Below are 18,989 nucleotides of genomic sequence, written 5' to 3' on the forward strand. Positions count from 1 at the left end.
ATGTTCCACTATGCTCATAGAAGCCTTATTTGTGATAGCCAGAAGCTGGAAACAACCTAGATGTCCCAGGACAGATGAATGGATACAGAAAATGTCGTTCATTTACATAATTTACTCAGCTATTAAGAATGAGGACATCCTGAGTTTTGCAGGCAAATGGATGGAACTAGAAAATATCATCCTGAGTGAGGTAACTCAGACCCAAAGGACATGCATGGTATGTATTCACTAATAAGTGGATATTAGCCAAAAAACAAACAACAATGACAGCAACAACAAAACCCCAAGATACAGACCACAGAACTCAAAAAGCTCAACTCTGGAATTTTTTAAAATCACATTTCCCAATGCTAACATTTTCCCACATTCTCTTTGATATCCCTCTGTCTCACCTCTCCCTTATATTAACTGCTTGAAAGTCAATAACAGAAACTCAAAGCCATTGGATTTTTAAAAAAATAATCGTTGCATAATTAACCAAAATCAGGAAATGAGGACTGCAATCAGTCCATATATATATATATATATATATATATATATCCATGTATAATCTATATAGTCTCCTATTCATGTTCATGATAGCATTGAATGTACTGTGTAACTGAGGCCTGAAACTTGAGGCAAGCAATCCTCCTGCCTCAGCCTCTTGAGAATTAAAACAATTTTGAAAATCATTAACAATTATTTTGTAGTAAGTTTGTCCATTTGGATTCTACTGGTTCTTCAAAAGTGATGTTTCCCAGTGCATCAGCTCAGGGGGCAGCTGCTGTTGATTTTGACCATTTGCTTGAAGTGTGTCTGCCAAAGTTCTCCGTAGCCTAAATCTGACTTCTTCCTTTGACCTGTCCAATATCCCAAGGTACTTTGAGACTGTTTAGTTTTCTCTTACTCCTTTGTTTTTCACCATCGCAGTTAGCACTGACTGAGGAGCATGAGTTGTTAGGACTGTCAATGGTAAATGCTCAGTTCTCATTCCTCCCCGAATTTGTTAATTGGGTTCTGCTGTAAGGAATGACTTGCCCCTTTTATTATTTAGTTTTTTTTTTTTTTTTTTGCCAGCACAAACTCATGGATTCTTATTTTACTTAATGAGTTATCTGTTGTCACTTAAGTATTTTGGTACTTACAATATCATGTATTTGGCCAAAAGTTCTGCGAACTTTTGATATGCCCCATCATTTTTTTGAGAATTTTGGTTTTCTAGGCTAGTTCTTTGCAAACACTTTCTGTAAGTGATCAGATAGCAAATATTTTTGGCTTTGTGGACTGTGTAGTCTTTGTTGCAGCTACTTAATGTTGCCTGTGTGTCAGGAAAACAGCCACAAATAGTTTATAAAACAGTGAGTGGTCTGTGTTCCAATAAAAGTTTATTCACCAATGGACCATAGTTTGTTAAAACATTTTTGTTGTTGTTTCATTGAGACAAGGTCTTGTTATACAGTTTAAGCTGTTCTCAAAACTCATGTTCCTCCTAATCTCATCCTCCCAACTGATGGGATTTATTGCAAGTGTGGTCCATCATGCTTATCCTTGCAAGACCTTCTGGGATCCAATTTGTGTGTGCCTTCCTTCCTTCCTTTGTTTATTTTTCCTTATTCATATTAAACAGGGTATCATATATCCTTTTTGTGTCTGTTATTATTATTATTATTATTATTATTTTCACTTCACATCCTATAATTGCTGCCCTCACTCCCTCTCCCCCACCACAGTCCCTCCTTCCCTCCCCCTCCCCTTCTCTTCTGAAGAACTCTGGAACATCAAGTCTCTACAGGGCTAGGTGCATCCTCTCCCACTGAGGCCAGACAAGGCAGCCCAGTTATGAGAATGTATTCCACAGACAGGCAACAGCTTTAAGGATACTCCCTCTCCCCACTCCAGTTATTGGGGGATCCATATGAATCCTGAGCTGCATATCTGCTACATATGTGTGTGTGTGAGGGGTTGCTTGGTCTAGCCAGTATGTGTTCTTTGGTTGGTGGCTCAGTCTCTGAGAGCCTCCAAGGGTCCAGGTTAGTTGACTCTGTTGGTATTCCTGTAGAGTTTCTATCCCCTTCAGGGCCCTCAATCCTTCCCCCAACTCTTCTCTAAGTGTTCCAAAGCTCCATCCAATGTATGGTTGTGGGTCTCTGCATCTGTTTCAATTGGCTGCTTAGTGGAGTCTCTCAGAGGACAGTTGTTCTAGGCACCTGTCTACAAGCATAACAGAGGATCATTAATAGTGTCAGGAATTGGTGCTTGCCTATGGGATGGATCTCAAGTTTGGCTGGCTATTGATTGATCATTCCCTCAGTCTCTGCTCCATCTCCCATCTTCCCTGCATTTTTTATAGACAGGATAAATTTTGGGCTGAAAGTTCCCTGGGTGGGTTGATGTCCCTATTGATCCACTGGGATTCCTGCCTGACTACAGGAGGTGGCCTCTTCAGGTTCCATATCCCCACTGTTGTGAGTCTCAGCTAAGGCCACCCCTATTGATTCATGGGAAACTTTCCTATCCCAGGTCCTGGCACATCCCTGAGATGCCTCTCACACCCCCACACTGCCAGCTGAGATTTCCATTAATTGTCATTGCATTTGATCATCTTTCCTGTCTCTCCCTACATCTGATCCTGAAAATCCTCCCCCTATTCCCTTCCCTGTCTATTCTCCCACCCAATTCCCTTCCTTCATCTAACTTCTATGACTGTTTTATTCCCCCTTCTAAGTGAGATTCAAGCATCCTCACTTGGGTCTTCCTTCTTGTTTACTTCTTTGGGTCTGTGGAGTGGAGTGTGCGTATCCTGTACTTTTTGGCTAATATCCACTTATAAGTGAGTACATACTATGCGTGTCCTTATGGGTTACCTCACTTAGGATGATATTCTCAAGTCCCATCCATTTGCCTGAAAAATTCATGATTTTCTTATTTTTAATAGCTGAATAGTATTCCATTAAGTAGTTGTACCACATTTTCTTTATCCATTCTTCAGTAAAGGGACATCTAGATTGTTTCCAGTTTCTGGCAATTACAATAAAGCTGCTATGAACATAGTTGAGCAAGGGTCCCTGTGGTATAGTGGGACATCTTTTGGAGTAGTGTATCCAGTTGTATGTTGAGGTCTTTGATCCACTTGGACTTGAGTTTTGTGCAGGGTGATAAATATGGATCTATTTGAGTTCTTCTACATGCAGACATCCAGTTAGACTTGCACTTTTGTTGTTGTTGTTGTTGAAGATGCTTTCTTTTGTTCCATTGTGTGGTTTGGCTTCTTTGTAAAAACTCAAGTATCCATAGGTGTGTGGGTTTATTCAGGGTCTTTGATTCAATTCTATTGATCCATCATGCAAGTTTTACTATTGCTCTGTAGTACAGCTTGAAATCAGGGATGGTGATACCTCCAGAAGTTCTTCTATTGTACAGGATTGTTTTAGCTAAGCTGGTTTTTTTGTTTTTCCATATGAAGTAGAGAATTGTTCTTTCAAGGTCTTTAAAGAATTATATTGGAATTTTGATAGGGATTGCATTGAATCAGTAGAGTGCTTTTAGTAAGATCCACATTTTTACTATGTTATAACCCTACCTGTCTGTGAGCATGAGAGCTCTTTCCATCTTCTGATATCTTCCTCAGTTTCTTTCTTCAGAGACTTGAAGTTCTTTTCATATAGATCTTTTACTTGCTTGGTTAGTGTTACACCAAGATAGTTTATATTATTTGTGGCTATTGTGAAAGGTGTTGTTTTCTTGATTTCTTTCTAAGACTGTTTATTATTTCTATAAAGGATGGCTGCTGGGTTTTTTTTGAGTTGATTTTGTATCCAGCCACTTTGTTGAAGGTGTTTATCAGCTGTAGGTGTTCTCTGGTAGAATTTTTATTTTATTTATTTAATCAATTTATTTTTTTTATTAATCATTCATTTTTATTTACATCTCAAATGATATTCCACTTCCTGGTTACCCCTCCACCAACCCCCCCCCCCCCCATCCCACATCTACATTCCCCTTTGCCTGTATGAGGGTGCTCCCCTGACCACCTACTTTTTCCTGCCCCACTGTTCCAGTATCCCCCTATGCTGAGGCATCAAATCTCCCCGGGACCAAGGGCTTCCTCTCCCATTGCTGTCAGGCAAGTCCATCCTCTACTACATATGTATCTGGAGCCACCAGGAAAACGTGAGGCTCCTAGGACCCAGTGGGAATGACTTTAGCTGAAGTGTGCAGAGAAAGGGGAGATAGAACCTGTAGAGACCACCTTCAGTAGATAGGCATGGTCCCCAGTTGAGGGATGGGGCCACCTAACCATCTCAAAGTTTTTAACTCTGGTCGAATTTTTGAGGTATAATTTTGAGTATACCTTTGTATACTATAATATCATTTGCAAATAGCGACTTCTTCCTTTCCAATTTGTATCCCCTTGATCTTCTTATTTATCTTATTGCTCTAGCTAGAACTTCAAGTACTATATTGAAGAAATACAGAGAAGTGGACAGCCTTGCCTTGTCCCTGATTTTAGTGGAGTTGCTTTAATTTTCTCTCCATGTAATTTGATGGTGGCTATCGGCTTGCTGTACACTGCTTTCATTGTGCTTAGGTGTGGGCCTGTATCCCTGATCTCCCAGGCTTCTAACGTGAGGGGCGTTGGATTCTTGTCAGAGGCCTTTTCAGCGTCTAATGAGATGATCATGAGGATTTTTTTCTTTCAATTTCTTTATATAGTGGATTATATTGGTGCATTTTTGTATATTGAACTACTCCTGCATCCTTAGGATAAAACCTACTTGATCATGGTGGATGTTTTTGATGTGTTCTTGGATTTGATTTTAGAGTATTTTATTGTGTATTTTTACATCAATGTTCATAAGGGAGATTGGTCTGAAATTGTCTTTGTTGAGTCTTTGTGTGGTTTAGGTATCAGGGTTGTTCTGGCTTCATAGTGTTAATTTGACAATGTTCCTTCTGTTTTTATTATGTGGGATAGTTTGAGGAGTATTGGTATTAGCTCTTCTTTGAAAGTCTGATAGAATTTTGTCCTAAAACCATCTGGCCCTGGGTTTTTGTTTTTGGTTGAGACACTTTTGCTGACTGCTTCTGTTTCCTTAGGCGCGATAGGACTGTTTAAGTACTTTACCTGATATTGATTTAATTTTGGTAAGTGCTATCTATCAAGAAAATCATCCATTTCATTTAGATTTTCCAATTTTGTGGAGTACAGGTTTTTGAAGTACAACCTAATGATTTTTTTGAATTTTCTCAGTGTCTGATGTTGTCTCCCTTTTTATTTCTGACTTTGTTAATTTGGATACCATCTCATTGCCTTTTAGTTAATTTCCCTAAGGGTTTGTCTGTCGTGTTGATTTTCTCAAAGAACTAGCTCTTAGTTTTGTTGAGTCTTTGTATTGTTCTCTTTGTTTGTTTGTTTGTTTCTTTTTTTTTTCTTTGAGACAGGGTTTCTCTGTACAGCCCTGGCTGTCCTGGAACTCACTTTGTAGACTAGGCTGGCCTTGAACTCAGAAATCCACCTGCCTCTACCTCCTGCGTGCTAGGATCAAAGGTGTGCGCCACCATGCCTGGCTTGTTCTCTTTGTTTCTAATTGATTGATTTCAACAAAGTTTAATTATTTCCTGCTGTCTACTCCTCTTGGGTGTGTTTGCCTTTTTTTTTTTTCCCTAGAGTTTTCAGGTGTACTTTTAAATCATTAGTATGAGAGAACTTTCCAGTTCCTTTATGAAGGCACTTAGTGCTATGAACTTTCCTCTTAGTACTGCTTTACATTTGTCCCATAAGTTTAGGTATATGGAACCTTCATTTTCATTAAATTCTAGAAAGTCTTTGGTTTCTTTCTTTGTGTCTTCTTTGAGTGATTATTAAGTATTGTTCATTTACGTGAGTTTCTAGGATTTCTGTTGTTGTTGAAGTCAGTTTTAATGCATGGTTATATGGTAAGATGCAATTTATGGTATATACTATGACATTTTCTTATATGCATTCGTTGTGGTTTTACTGAATCAGTTGTGTATTAATTCACACACCTATTTTCTTGTGCTGGGGTTGTCTAAACAATCAGTAGTTTTCAAATAAACATAATTTTATTAGCATGCAAATGATCATTTGAAATCTTTCATTTAACTGAAGTTTTGTATACATTATTTCTTCCATACCTTCTATTCCTCTAGTCCTTGGTGATCATGATTCTACTTTTATGAGTTCAGATTGTTTAAATTTCCTTGTATAAATGAGCTAATGTGAAATTGTCTTTCTGTGAAGTTTTACTTAGTGTAGCATCTTCTAGGTTCACCCATGTTTTCATAGCAGGTCTCTCTTCTCCTGCTTTAAAACCCTATAGTATGGGATTATATCAATACCACCTTTTCTTTCTGCTCACAGCCATTCTAACTGCTTTGGGTGGTTTCTCACGTGTTTCCTTGGTGACCATGAGTGTTAAGCATCTTTCCATGCACCTGCTAGGCAGTTTGTGTCTGCCTTTGAGAAATGTCTGTTCAGATCCTGTTGCACATTAAAAGTTGGTTCAACTCCATAAATATTTTGAATATTGGTGCCTGATCAAGTAAACAGTTTGAGGATGATGCACCTTGCAGTTCCATACCTTGAATCTTCAGACTATGGGTTACTTCCTTTGCAGTGCAAAGATTCGTTGATTTGATGTAATCCTGTCTGTGGTTTTGTTCTTTTGCTCTTGCTATCTGTGCTTTCGTGTTTGTAGCTCCTAAACAGCAGCAGTAAGCAGTCTGCCCAGATCACTGTGACAGAGCTTTATTTACCCTTGTGCTTTCTGCATGTGGTGTTATACTGTCAAGTGTAGCATTCAAGTCATTAGTAGTAGTAATTTTGAGTTGAATTTTTTTTTAGTTGACTTTTATATATGGTGTGAGACAAGAGTCCAAACTTCATGATTATGCACACAGGGTTCTAATTTTCTTAGTACTATTTAGCAGAGATTATTCTTTTTTAAAAAGTTTTATTTATTTTATGTATATGAGTACACTGTAGCTGTCTTCAGACACACCAGAAGAGGGCATCAGATCCCATTACAGATGGTTATGAACCACCATGAGGTTGCTGGAAATTGAACTCAGGACCTTTGGAGGAGCACAGTGCTCTTAACCGCTGTACCATCTCTCCAGCGCCCCCCTCCCCGAGACTATCCTTTTCCTATTGTTTCTTCTTGGCATTTTTGTTGAAGATCATTGGTTGTAAATGTGAGTGCTTGTTTCTGAGCTCCTTGTTCTTTTTCACTGATCTGTGTGCTTCCATGACAGAATTGTGCTGCTTTGATTACTACAGCTTTGTAGTATACTTTGATGTTTAATTTTATTATATTTGTTTGTGTGTGTGTATGTGTACACACATGCTTATGCTTATGCAGTTGGGTTATGGTTATGTTATGGAAAGCTAACCCAGGCATTCTGCTTTGGTTAGAAAGGCAGTAGCTACTTGGATAACTAGCATTAGTGCTAACAGTCCTCCTCTTGACACTATTGTAGTATAAGCTGTTGTCCCCAGAGGCTGCCCTTAAGCATTGTTACTGTACTGAGATCTCTTTTCTCTGTTGTTACAGAAAATTTCTTGTACTTCTTTTATTCTTTTTGTTCTGGATCCTATCCATTGAATCCTGGATCATCATCATTCTTAATTAACTATATTGTCTTGGTAAAACATACCCTTTAGCTTTGTAAGAATTTGAGGTCTTTGAAGTCTACAGTTCTGAAGATATCTTTTTATTCTATACTCTTAGTTTCATGAAGTATATGGATAATTTTAAGTCTGAATAATTTCCCTAAACCTTTAACCATTTTGTTGAGATTTGGTTTATATACATGAGCTAGTTCCAGGGCTCACACCCTTCCTAAATGCCCAGTGGATCTTCTTCTCTTGTGCTTCCTAGATGCCCAGGGTAACTTCTCTTGTGCTTCTGGAGCTCCTGGTGATGTTGTTTTGAGTAATTTCTGCTGGGGATGGACTTTCTTCCTTATCTTAAAGTTTTCTAGCTTGCCATCATTCTTGAAGGATTTTTAAGAAAACATTTTATTGACTCTTTGTGAATTTCACATCACAAGCCCCAATCCCACTCATCTTCTTGTCCCTTCATATCTGCCCTTTGCCCTAGCAGCCTCCCCTCAAAAGAAGTCAGTAAGTCAGTTTGTCAATCAATCAATCAATCAATCAATCAATCAATCAATCAAATCTCTCACTATGGAAGCTGTGGTATGTCACGGTGCATCACAGTGTGTGTCCTACAGTTTACCCTTTTGCCCAAACAACATTTTTTTAAATGTTTCTTTTTTCTTTTGGTTTTTTGAGACAGGGTTTCTCTGTATAGCCCTGGCTGTCCTGGAACTCACTCTGTAGACCAGGCTGGCCTTGAACTCAGAAATCCGCCTGCCTCTGCCTCCCAAGTGCTGGGTTTAAAGGCATGCACCACCACCGCCTGGCTCCAAACAACATTTTTGCAGATGTTCATTGCAATGAGTCAATGATCTGGTTCGAGGCCTCTGACTTCTGCTATACTATCAATACTGGATCCTCACTGGAACTCCTCTCAGATATCCTGTTGTTGCCCTGTGTTGTAGAGATCCTGTAGTTTTGGTTCTGTAGGATTGGCCCATTGAAGGATATTTTTCCTGCTTATAGAATTCAAAGTTGATGGCTTTTTTGTTTCAGGACTTTAAAGATGTCCCATTGTTTTTGGCTGTCATGGAAAAGATATAAAGTAAATCTGGGAAAAGATATAAAGTAAATCTGATATTCCAAGTATTGTTCCCAAGTGCTTTGTGCTGCATGCTGCACGCTGCATGCCACACGACTTCCCCTTTACCTTGCTACTTGTTCCTTTCACAGATTTCTAGCGCCTTGTTTATGACGAGCTAGATACAGTTGCATTGGGGATTTTCTTGTTAGGAATCACTGAGCTTTTTGAAACTGTATGACTTTTGCCAAATCCATTCTAAGTTACTATTCAGTTTTGAAGGGATTTTCCCTGCATCTTTTGGTACTCCTGTTATCCTTATATTTGAGCTTTTGATGTTATCCTGAGCTCATGATGCTTAGTTTATCTTTATGGTTTAGTTTTATTTCTGTCTTTCAGTCTCTGTGGTTTCTGTCAATGAAATTCAGGGTAGTTTTGTTCTTTTACTAATTTTTTGTTTGTCTTTTGTTTGTCTTTCTTTTCTTTACATTCCAATTGCTGCTCTCTCTTCTCCTCCCAGTCCCCCCTCCCCCCCCAGTCCCTTCCTATCCCTGCCTTGCCTTCTGCTTCCTGCTGGGCACCAACTTACCCTGGCATCTCAAGTCATTTCAGGACTAGGCACATATTTTCCCACTGATGCCAGACAAGGCAGCCCAGTTAGGGGAACAGGATCCACTCTTTTTTGAGATGGAGACCCTGAAGGGACACAGGGTAGGTGATTTGTACATGTATAGTGCCCTACCATACACTGTTCTTGGTTGAAACAAATTCAAATCCTACTAGGAACATGAATGACAACTTTATTATAAGCATCCAATTCTTTTTTTTTTTTTAGATTTATTTATTTTATGTATATGAGTACACCACCATTGCTCTCTTCAGACACACCAGAAGAGAGCACCAGACCCCATTACAGATGGTTGTGAGCCACCATGTGGTTGCTGGGAATTGAACTCAGGACCTCTGGAAGAGCAGTCGATGCTCTTAACCCCTGAGCCATCTCTCCAGCCCCCTAGGCATCCAATTCTTATACAAAAATACTGTAACTATGTCCTGTTTAGAACAGATCAAATAGCATGAACAAAATGAAGTAGAATAACAGAACTTACTGTGTCTACAGGGACCTTCGATATTGCAGTTTTTAGGAAGTCACTTTAGTGTATCTGTGGTTACCTTGTTTGAAGAGATAAAAGGGAAAACTCAAAATTTTTAGCAGAAAAGTTAACATTTTGAGAAGTGAGACAGGTAAGATTGTTCAGTGGGTAAAGATGGTTGCTGGGAAACCATAACCTGGGTCTGAGAGTCAGATCCCACATAGTTGAAGGAAAGAACTGACTCTGAATGTCCTTGGACATCCACACAGTGCATGACACATTCCCATCCCTTCCAAAACAGAAACAAATAAATGAAAAAAAAAAAAAAACTAAAATTACAAAGTGAAATGAAAATGCTAGTCTTGAAAAATTAATTGAAATTAGGATGTTAATAATGGGTTTACTAGAGAATTGGATAGAGCTGAAGGAAGAATCACTGAACTCGTCAGAGTCAGAGAAAGGAGGGTAGAGAACTCTGAAGAGCTTGAGACGGGTAGGGAGACATCGAGGAAATCAAGATCAGAATAGAGCTGAAATGGGCAGAGGTAATATTTGAAAAAGAATGATGGAAACCTCTCTCAAACTGATGAAAGTTATCAAGCAACATAATCAAGAAATTGTTTTGACCTCCAAGTAGGATGAAAAGAAACTCATCCTTTGAATATGGTGGTAAGTCTGCAAAAACCAAAGAGAAAACATTTCCAAAGTGTCAGGGACAGGAACAGTGTGCTTTCAAAAATTTAAGGCAGTAACATCTGATTTGTTGATAGCCACAGAGATTATAAGCAAAGGGGATGATATCTTTGGCTCTGGATCTAGTTGATAGTCTAAAACTCTAAATCTGCCAAAAACTGCCAAAAATCTATGAGAGCAAAGACTATATACAGATATTTCACACTTGTTCAAAAGACATGACTAGTGGCTGTCACACTGGACCTCACACCCAAGTGTCTGTCACTGCAGAAAACCATGTCTTCTTAAAGATGTTTTCAAATACAAGGTGACTGAGAATGTAGCTCAGTGGTACTGTGTGACATGTGCAAAACCCCGAGCTTCAGTCCTCGGCACAGTGAAAACCAGATAGCACAGGAGTGTTGGTCACATTCTGCCCTCATCAAGACTTTAGGAAAAACTAGCAAATTCCTACAGAAAAAATAAGTCAGAATACTCTATTATAAGAAACTTTTTTTTAAAGATTTATTTATTTATTATATGTAAGTACACTGTAGCTGTGTTCAGACGCTCCAGAAGAGGGTCAGATCTTGTTACAGATGGTTGTGAGCCACCATGTGGTTGCTGGGATTTGAACTTTGGAAGAACATTTGGTGCTCTTACCTGCTGAGCCATCTCTCCAGCCCTATAAGAAACTTTTAAAATTCAAACTATTTTATATGTTGTAAGGATTTTTAAATAATATTTTTATTTTGTTCTGGTATGAACTGCATAGAATAATATTTTAATTTTTTTCTGAAAGTTTAAAGGATAGGCATTTTTTTCTTTCAGTATTTGATAGAATTTACTGATGAAGCCATTTTGTCTTTTTTGTTTTGTTTTTAGTAGATTTTAAATTATCAACATAGTTTCTTTTTGTATACATAGATTTTTCTATTTCTCCTTGAATCAGTTTTAGTAATATGTATCTTTCTAGTAATTTCCTACTTCATGTAAGTTTTCTAATTAGCACCTAGTTATTTATTATATTTTTATAACTCTTTTAATCTCCACAAGGTTTGTAGAGATGCCTCTGTTTTATTCCTGTTCTATGGTCATCCTGTGGAAATAGAATGGACCTTTTCCTAAGTAACAGGTGGGGTATCTATCTATACAGAAAACACTCCACAGCCCAAGAGGACTTGAGAGAGAGGATTCATGGAGTGGGGAGAGTCAGTACCAGTGGTGTATGCTGTCTTGAGTTAAGCTAAAGGGGTGTGGTTTGGCTTTTGTCATACCTCAGGAGTCTGGGGGAAAGTTTCTGTGTGCTCCCTGGATTTGAGAGGGTCACCCTTTGTGGCCACTCATGGATGTTCCTGTAGCTTGTTCAGTTGTGGTTGCAAAGGGGATAAAGGGAGATGAAGTTTAAAATAAGTCAGTGCAACGAAGTTCTTTTACAGGCCTCAGTTTTGGAGAATTCAGTTTACAGAATTTTTCTTCAGTTTTCTTCTTCAGGTTAGACAATCTTGGCTGGTATATGTTTAGATTTATTAAATTTCTTCTGTAAGTGATGTCTGCTATTGTGTTTCTGTAGTGAATTCTTCATTTCAGTTGTATTTGCTAACCTGGAACTTCCATCTAATTCATTTAAAAATAACTTATCTTTCTCTGTTGATATTCTGTCATTGTTACTATACTTAAATTATGGTTTCTTTTGGCAGGTTTTTAATAGCTGCTTTGATACCCTATCTGGGTAAATTATAAACCCAGGACCCTTCAGAGCTGGCTTTGGTTAAATCTGTGATCTCTGTCTAGTTTACTTGTTTACTTTCTTGAGTCTTTACATGCCTTTGATTTTTGTTGATAGCAGTCTGTTCTCTTGTCCCCTTTCTTCTCTTGAAGTTGGAGGTGGCCACCTCTCTCTCTCCCTCACCCCCCTTCTTCTTTTTCCTTTTGCAACTTGGCTGAGTTAATTCCAGAGTCTTTTTCTCCTGAAGTATGAGTATGCAGGTGTTTGCTCTTCTATCCTGCCCCCACATCCCCAGCCTGATTTTGTAGTAATTACCTTGGTCAGCATGTATTAGTGGCTGCCACCCTTTGTAGGTGGTTCCTCTGAGGCTCTGGAGTACATTTCCAAGTTCTCATGGTTTGCTGGCCTGCACTGTGTTTTCTTTCTGCATTTGTAAGGCTTCCTGCTCCTGCAGTGATGAGCTGCACCGTGTGGCATTTTCCTTCTCTCCTTTTTGGTTGTGCTCATCTTTATAATTTTGTGTATGTACAGATTCCAGACTCCAGGAGAAAGCTGGCCCTCTCCCTCTTTTTCCTTCTCTCTTTTTATGCTTTTCTCTTTCTACTCTCCTACTTTGTCCCTTCCCTTCCTCCAATTCTCCTTTCCTTTTTTTCTTTTCTAAAAGAGGGTCTCACTATGTTGACTTAGCTGAGCCCAACCTTCTCTGCCTCAGCCTCCCGAGTATTGGTATTGACTTCAGGCAAGCACCACACCACATTGGTGGTTAGCATGGAGCCTTTGGACTTCAGGGATCTGCCATCACACTTTTTTTTTTTTTTTTTTAAATTTTCTTTAGACCTGGTTTCATGTGGATCAGGCTGGGCTTGAACTTGTTGTGTGGCTGAGGAGGACCTACTTTAAACTGATTCTTCTGCCTCTTCTTCTTGATGTGTATTTTTAGTCAATATCTAGACCTTTGCATTATTTCAGTAGTTTTGTTTGATTTCATTGTTGTTTTTATTCTGGGGGAATACTTACCCAGTTCCTTCTTTGACCATTTTGGTTTATTCTCTCTCCATACCTCCCTTCTCTGCCCCCAGCCCCATCTTGTCTTCTGTCATTTTAAACATACTTGATTCAAACTGAACTTCTCTGTATGTGCTATGAAATAGGAAGCCATTGGATTTCTTCGTAAAGTGGCTTAATGCTGTATGTTGACTAACCTGTACGCCTGTTCCTGATTAGTAGTAGAGTTGTTGTTTCTTTGCTCTCAGTGAGCTCTGTGGTACTCTCCCTCCCTCCCCACCTTTATTACTGCATCAGTTTTGCCCTCCTTTAGTTTTTCCAGGTCTTGGTTCCTGTCAGCTTCTTAGCTCCACAGAGTTTAGTTTGTCATTAAGCTTCTGAGTTTTCAGCTTTCTTCCCCTCATTGCACAGCTTCATGAATTCATCTGTCCTCGCTGCTCCTGAAGTGAGACTAGGCCAAAATGAGGGAGAAGGCACAAAAATTCAGGCATTCTCAAGCTCTTCAAGTGTGTCATTGGTACCCTGTAGGGACTCCCATTTTCAGGTTTTGGCCCTAGGTAACCTGATGTGTCCTTGGCTCCCTTTCACCTCTCATATTTCCTACCAGTGTGTGTTTGTTGTAACTTGCCTACTGTCCCAGTAGGCTGAATTTAATCCACAGCTTGGAGCCTCTGTTGTGCTTTATGCATTGTGCTAGGTTCAGAGGCTAGAGGGTCTCAAGATATTACTTGCTGTGCTCATGAGTTGTCTTCAGATTTACTTTCTCAAGTGTAGTGCCTCTCCCCCCATTCCTTGCCATGCCTGCCTTTTGATACCATGTGCTATGTTGGCTGCTACTGCCTGTTCCTTCCTGGCCCTCGACCAGCTCTTAGGCTGCCGCGTCCATAGCAAGGGCCCCTTCTAGGTATTGATTGGGCAGTGAATCACTGTTTCTCATCTGGAAATTGTCCTGTTCCTTTAGTTCATCAAGACAGTATCTAGGGTTTCTCCAGGGTCCATGAGCTCTCACAACAATGTGACAAGGAAGCAAAGCCTTTAGTCATCTTTTCCTTAGCAACATGTATACTCAGTTTTTCCTTGCTGCTTTCTAGTGCTTTCGTACTCATAGGTGAGTTTTTGACTCTAGTTGTCTGGCTTATTCTTGCCAATTTTGTTGCCTAAATTCTGTGTTCTATTCCTGCTCTTTGCTGACTTTTAAAAAATGTGGCTTCCCTTGAATGACCCTGCTCCACTTGCTGCTTTGCTGTTTGTTCCCAAGACTCACTTATCTGGTTATGTAAGAAATGGGTTCTCAGGCCCACGTTCTAGGCACTGTGGAAGTCACTGGGGTGCAGTGATGAACCCACAAAACGTTTTTGTTTTTCTGAGGTAGAAATGTCAGGAATCCAGTTTCTGCAGCAAAGAAAAGTACAGATGCTGTTGATACTTGAATTGGGTCTCTGTAGTTCATGTGCTTTAACTGGTAGTACCTCCATTTAATTTTGAATTCCTCACTGCATCATGATTGATATACAGGAGCCCGTCTTAGTGTTCTCTTGCTGTATGGAGACGCCATGACCATGGCAACTCATATGATAGAAAACATTTAAATGGGAGCTTGCTTATAACTTCAGAGGCTTAAGTCACTAAAATCATGGTGGGGAGCATGGTGGCCTACAGGCAGGTGCTGGAGCTAAATCTTGATCAGTAAGCAGAGAGGGAGAGGGGGATGGGGAGGAGAGGGAGAGAGAGGAGAGGGAGAGGGAGGAGAGGGAGAAGGAGGAGAAGGAGAGGGAGGAGAGGGAGGGAGGGGAGAGTGAGAGACACAGAGATAGAGAGACAGAGAGAGAGAGAGACAGAGAGAGAGAGAGAGACAGAGACAGACACTGGGCCTGGTATGGGCTTTGAAATCTCAAAGACCACCTCCAGTTGCACACTTTCACACTTTCTCCAATAAGCCCACACCTCTTCATCCTTCTAATCCTATTAAAGAGTTTTATTCCCTGCGTTCAAATATGTAAGCCTGTGGGGGGCCATTCTCAGTCAAAGTGTCAATGGAGCCCATTCTCACTTCTGGCTCTTGTTTTCCAGTAACAGTTTGCAGCAGCCTCTCGCCCCACCCCAGGCTGCTGTTGTGCACAGATTCACTATTGGGAACCAGTTCTGATTATGAATTTTTCTTTGGAAACTTTCCTTGTTTTCTTATTACTTGACTCTGATAGCTCTTTTCCTATGCCTCATTTTTATGTTTCTTTTTGCTGTTGTTTGTTGTTATTATATTTTCTACTTGTTCCTTTTTGCATTTGCTGCCCTAACTGATTTATCAGGAGTGCTTGCTCAGACCTTGCCCAGGGCCACATGGCCTATATTGATGCTTCATGGGAATGCAAAGGTTACTTGATTCTCCCTTATTTTACTGCCTTCTTTGCTGCAGTGGATGGACGCTTGCTATCCCTTCTTGAGCATGTTAGCTGCATCTTTACCTAACAGCTAGGTGATGTCTCATTATAGGTTATCTTTCACTCTTTCTAGTGTTTGTTGGATTATTGCACATGGACATTCCTCAAATAGAAGTCATCATTTTTTCGAGCATTATGCTAGCCATAACTCCTAGTCCCATAACTAGGAACCTACCCAGTTTCCATGCTTTAGGTCCTCCTGGTTGCCAGGGTAGTCAGCCAAGCTGCAGAGGACCATGTCAGAGGCTTCTGTTCTCAGTGTCCACTTGCATAGCTCCAATCTTAGCCCTTCCTGTTGTCCTGACTCATCTGTTTCTCCACGAGGTGCAGGTGCTGGTCTCCATTCCATTCAGTTCTGACTTCTGTGCCAAGAAGATTCTTCTTAAAACAACTTTGGTCTATTGTTCTCTCTGCTCATTCATGCTTCAGAAACTCCCTAGTGCCTTTGAAAAACCCGGCTTGTTTTCTAGACCTTCCAACTTGTTTTAATTTCCTTGCCACTGCCTTCTTCTATATAGGCAGGACTCTAGCCAAATGGAATTAATGTTGCAAGAATCTGCCTGTGTTTTTCTGTTTGCATCCTGATTTTTGTTTCCTTTTGCCAGAAGTATGCTTTCCTCACTTCTTAATGTCTTAGTTCTTTCTTAAAAACTTTCCCAAAGTTCTCTTAGATTTCCTGACCTGGATATACTCTTTCCTTCCCATATGTAGTTATTCTTTGAAAACTATGATGCTAACATTTCCTGATGTATATTACTATGACTGTATGACTTTTTAAATCTAATGTCCCTTTTTCTTTCATTTTGTACATATTTGTTAAAATAATGAGAGAATGAATGCATGGCTGCATTAACCCTCAGGCAGCCCAGATTTCTCTCTTCTTTTCCTATCCATTTTCTATTTCTGTGATGATATTTCTGCATTTGGGTTAACTTTATCTTATAGTCACTTTGTTTATCACCAAGTGGCCTCTTAACCTTTATCTTTGTTGTTCGCTTCTTTGAGTGAATAACAGTTTCAGTTTAAAGAAAACTTTGATCATTTGGTAAGGCTTGTATGAGGAAAATTTGAAGGATAGAAGATATGGTTGAAAATGATATCTTGATCCATTTTGTTGAGAAATGATTGCCTAGTAGGATTTGGGAGTTTCTAAGTATAGATTTAACTCCAGGTCAGTGGCCAGTAATGAGAAGTAATGAGAAGTACACGTTGTGGCGGTGTGTTTACTGTCCAGGAGGTGGCCAGGGCCCAGTAGTAGGGTCACATATTGTTGGACTTTCTTTTTTTTTTCTTTTATTTGTTTGCTTATTTATTTGTTATTTGTAGCCTGAAATATTAAATGGTAATTCATGCTGCCACTGGCATGGCACCAGTGGCCCGAGAGGCTGGCAGACCCCACCTGACCCCTCTCTTCCAAGTTCTCGTGGCTGGCTGGGGTGCCCTGCCAGCATGCTTTTATCTGGAACCCAGCTGAGTTGTTACTTGAAGGAAAACACCAAATCTTAGTTTAGAATCTACAGGTAACACAATCATTGGGCACAGCAGCTAGCATCCTAATTTGCAAGCTATTCTAAGTTGTAAATCCTCAAGTAGCAGATCCAGGTGGATCCGCCACCTGAACTGGGGTCCTCCCCTACCTACATTGTGTCCTTCAAGAGCTCTTCTGTCCAAAAGGGATTGTTGGACTTTCAAACCTACTCCATTACAGCTTTAGAGTCTTCCATGCTATGCAGATTTGCCTACTTTTTTATTTTCTACTTCATTGCCCCATTAGTGGAAACTTTTAGTTGAAATGCTCCAAAGGAGCAATGTAGTGTATCGGTGAGTGTGTGGACCTTGGATAAAAATGCAGCATAGATTGTATAATGCCACATTGCCTTTGCTGTGTCTCAGTACTCAATTTCTAAGGGGACAAAGGAAATCACAGGTAATTGCTCTCTAGTCACCAGTTTCTTTTTGATTTTAGCTTGTGACAACTGAGCTGCTGAAGGCAGGAAGAACTCTGAGCTGAATAGTAGTGGGTCCCTGAATCTGGAGAGAAGAGGCCACCTTAGAACCAGTAATGAACCATCCTGACTACAAGCTGAACCTTCGGTCTCCAGGGACCCCCAGAGGTATAGAAAAGAAAATGGAGCTTGCCTTGGCAACTGGAGACTTGAAATACAAATGGACTGGGTGTGGAGGTGGAGAGAGTTCTTTGGAATGAGGGAGACTAATTATTTTAATGAACTGCTAAATATTCACCCATGTTATTTATTCTCGAATTAGGCATGCTCTTATGGTTTTAGTTGATTCTTGTACAGCCATTTTATTTCCTCCAGAAATGTGACAGTCTTTTAATTCCTATTTTTAAAGGTTTGTATCTGCAAATAGCAGAGTATCCCAGACCCATTATTCAGATTTTGCTCCATGCATTCTGCAGCGGTCACTTAGGCTTCACCCTCTTCATTTATGCTGTCTTACGTGTTCTTTCCTTTTTGCGGCTGTTTGAAATCATCACTGGAAAGGTTCATTCATTCTCTCGCTGGCCTTTCGAGGTAACAAGAACAACAACAAAAGACAGTGACATCATAACACCTCCAGTTAAAAACATAGAGATGTGTAACTCAGGGAGAGTTGATTGCTGCCTCATGTTTCTAGGTGTGTCCTCTGTGGTTGGCCCGAATGCTGTTGGTGCTTCGCCAGGTGACAAAAAGTCAAAGAACAAGTCCATGCGAGGGAAGAAAAAAAGCATATTTGAAACCTACATGTCCAAGGAGGATGTTTCAGAAGGCTTGAAGAGAGGAACGCTTATCCAGGTGCTTAAAGCTTACAGGCTATTTAACCCTGAGTATGTGGAATGACAGAAGTCTTGTTTATTAAACTTTTCCCTGTTCTGTGCTGTGTGCTTTGACATGGTATAGGGTTTGTGTTTCTTAGATGTATAGCATGCGTAGGTGGTAACTACCACTAGACTCTCATAGGCAAACCTTTGAGAGATGAGAAGAGAGAGCCTTTGTAGCTCATGTCAGTGTTGCATAAGAATGTTGTATTGGGAGAGATCTATATGAGCCAGGTTGGGGATTGGTGCAGTTGAGCAAATAAGTATAAGGAAATGAGCTTTCAAAGTGAAGTAGCCAGTTGAACTGTTAAGAATGAGTAGGCAGTGGGGTTAGACTATGCCAATCACTGAATTGTTCAGTTTTCTTGAAGCACATGAATATTGAATGACTGGGAAAATGGGTAAAGTTGTAGAGGAAATAGTAAGCATTATTTATTGAATGCTTTGCAGTTTGCATAATCTGTTCCCAGGCTATTCATTGGTATGGCTGAACAGATGTTCTTTGAGCATCTATCTTTGAGCCAGGAATACTTCCTGTTAGGAGAG

General features: G+C 39.9%; 1 protein-coding gene across 2 annotated transcripts in view; it reads left to right on the top strand.

Annotated features, from left to right (window-relative positions):
- The window catches only part of Dis3l2 (DIS3 like 3'-5' exoribonuclease 2), a 326,249-nt gene that overhangs the window by 22,482 nt on the left and 284,778 nt on the right, over positions 1–18,989 (top strand). For both annotated transcript variants that reach the window (XM_021198088.1, XM_021198087.1), the window contains exons 2-3: positions 17,589–17,736; positions 18,263–18,420. In XM_021198088.1, the coding sequence (XP_021053747.1) occupies positions 17,685–17,736; positions 18,263–18,420 (210 nt within the window). In that variant the 5' untranslated portion in view covers positions 17,589–17,684. The remainder of the gene's footprint in view (positions 1–17,588; positions 17,737–18,262; positions 18,421–18,989) is intronic.

This window comes from Mus pahari, chromosome 5 (genome assembly GCF_900095145.1).
Source record: "Mus pahari chromosome 5, PAHARI_EIJ_v1.1, whole genome shotgun sequence".
In the NCBI taxonomy this organism is placed as follows: Eukaryota; Metazoa; Chordata; class Mammalia; order Rodentia; family Muridae; genus Mus; species Mus pahari.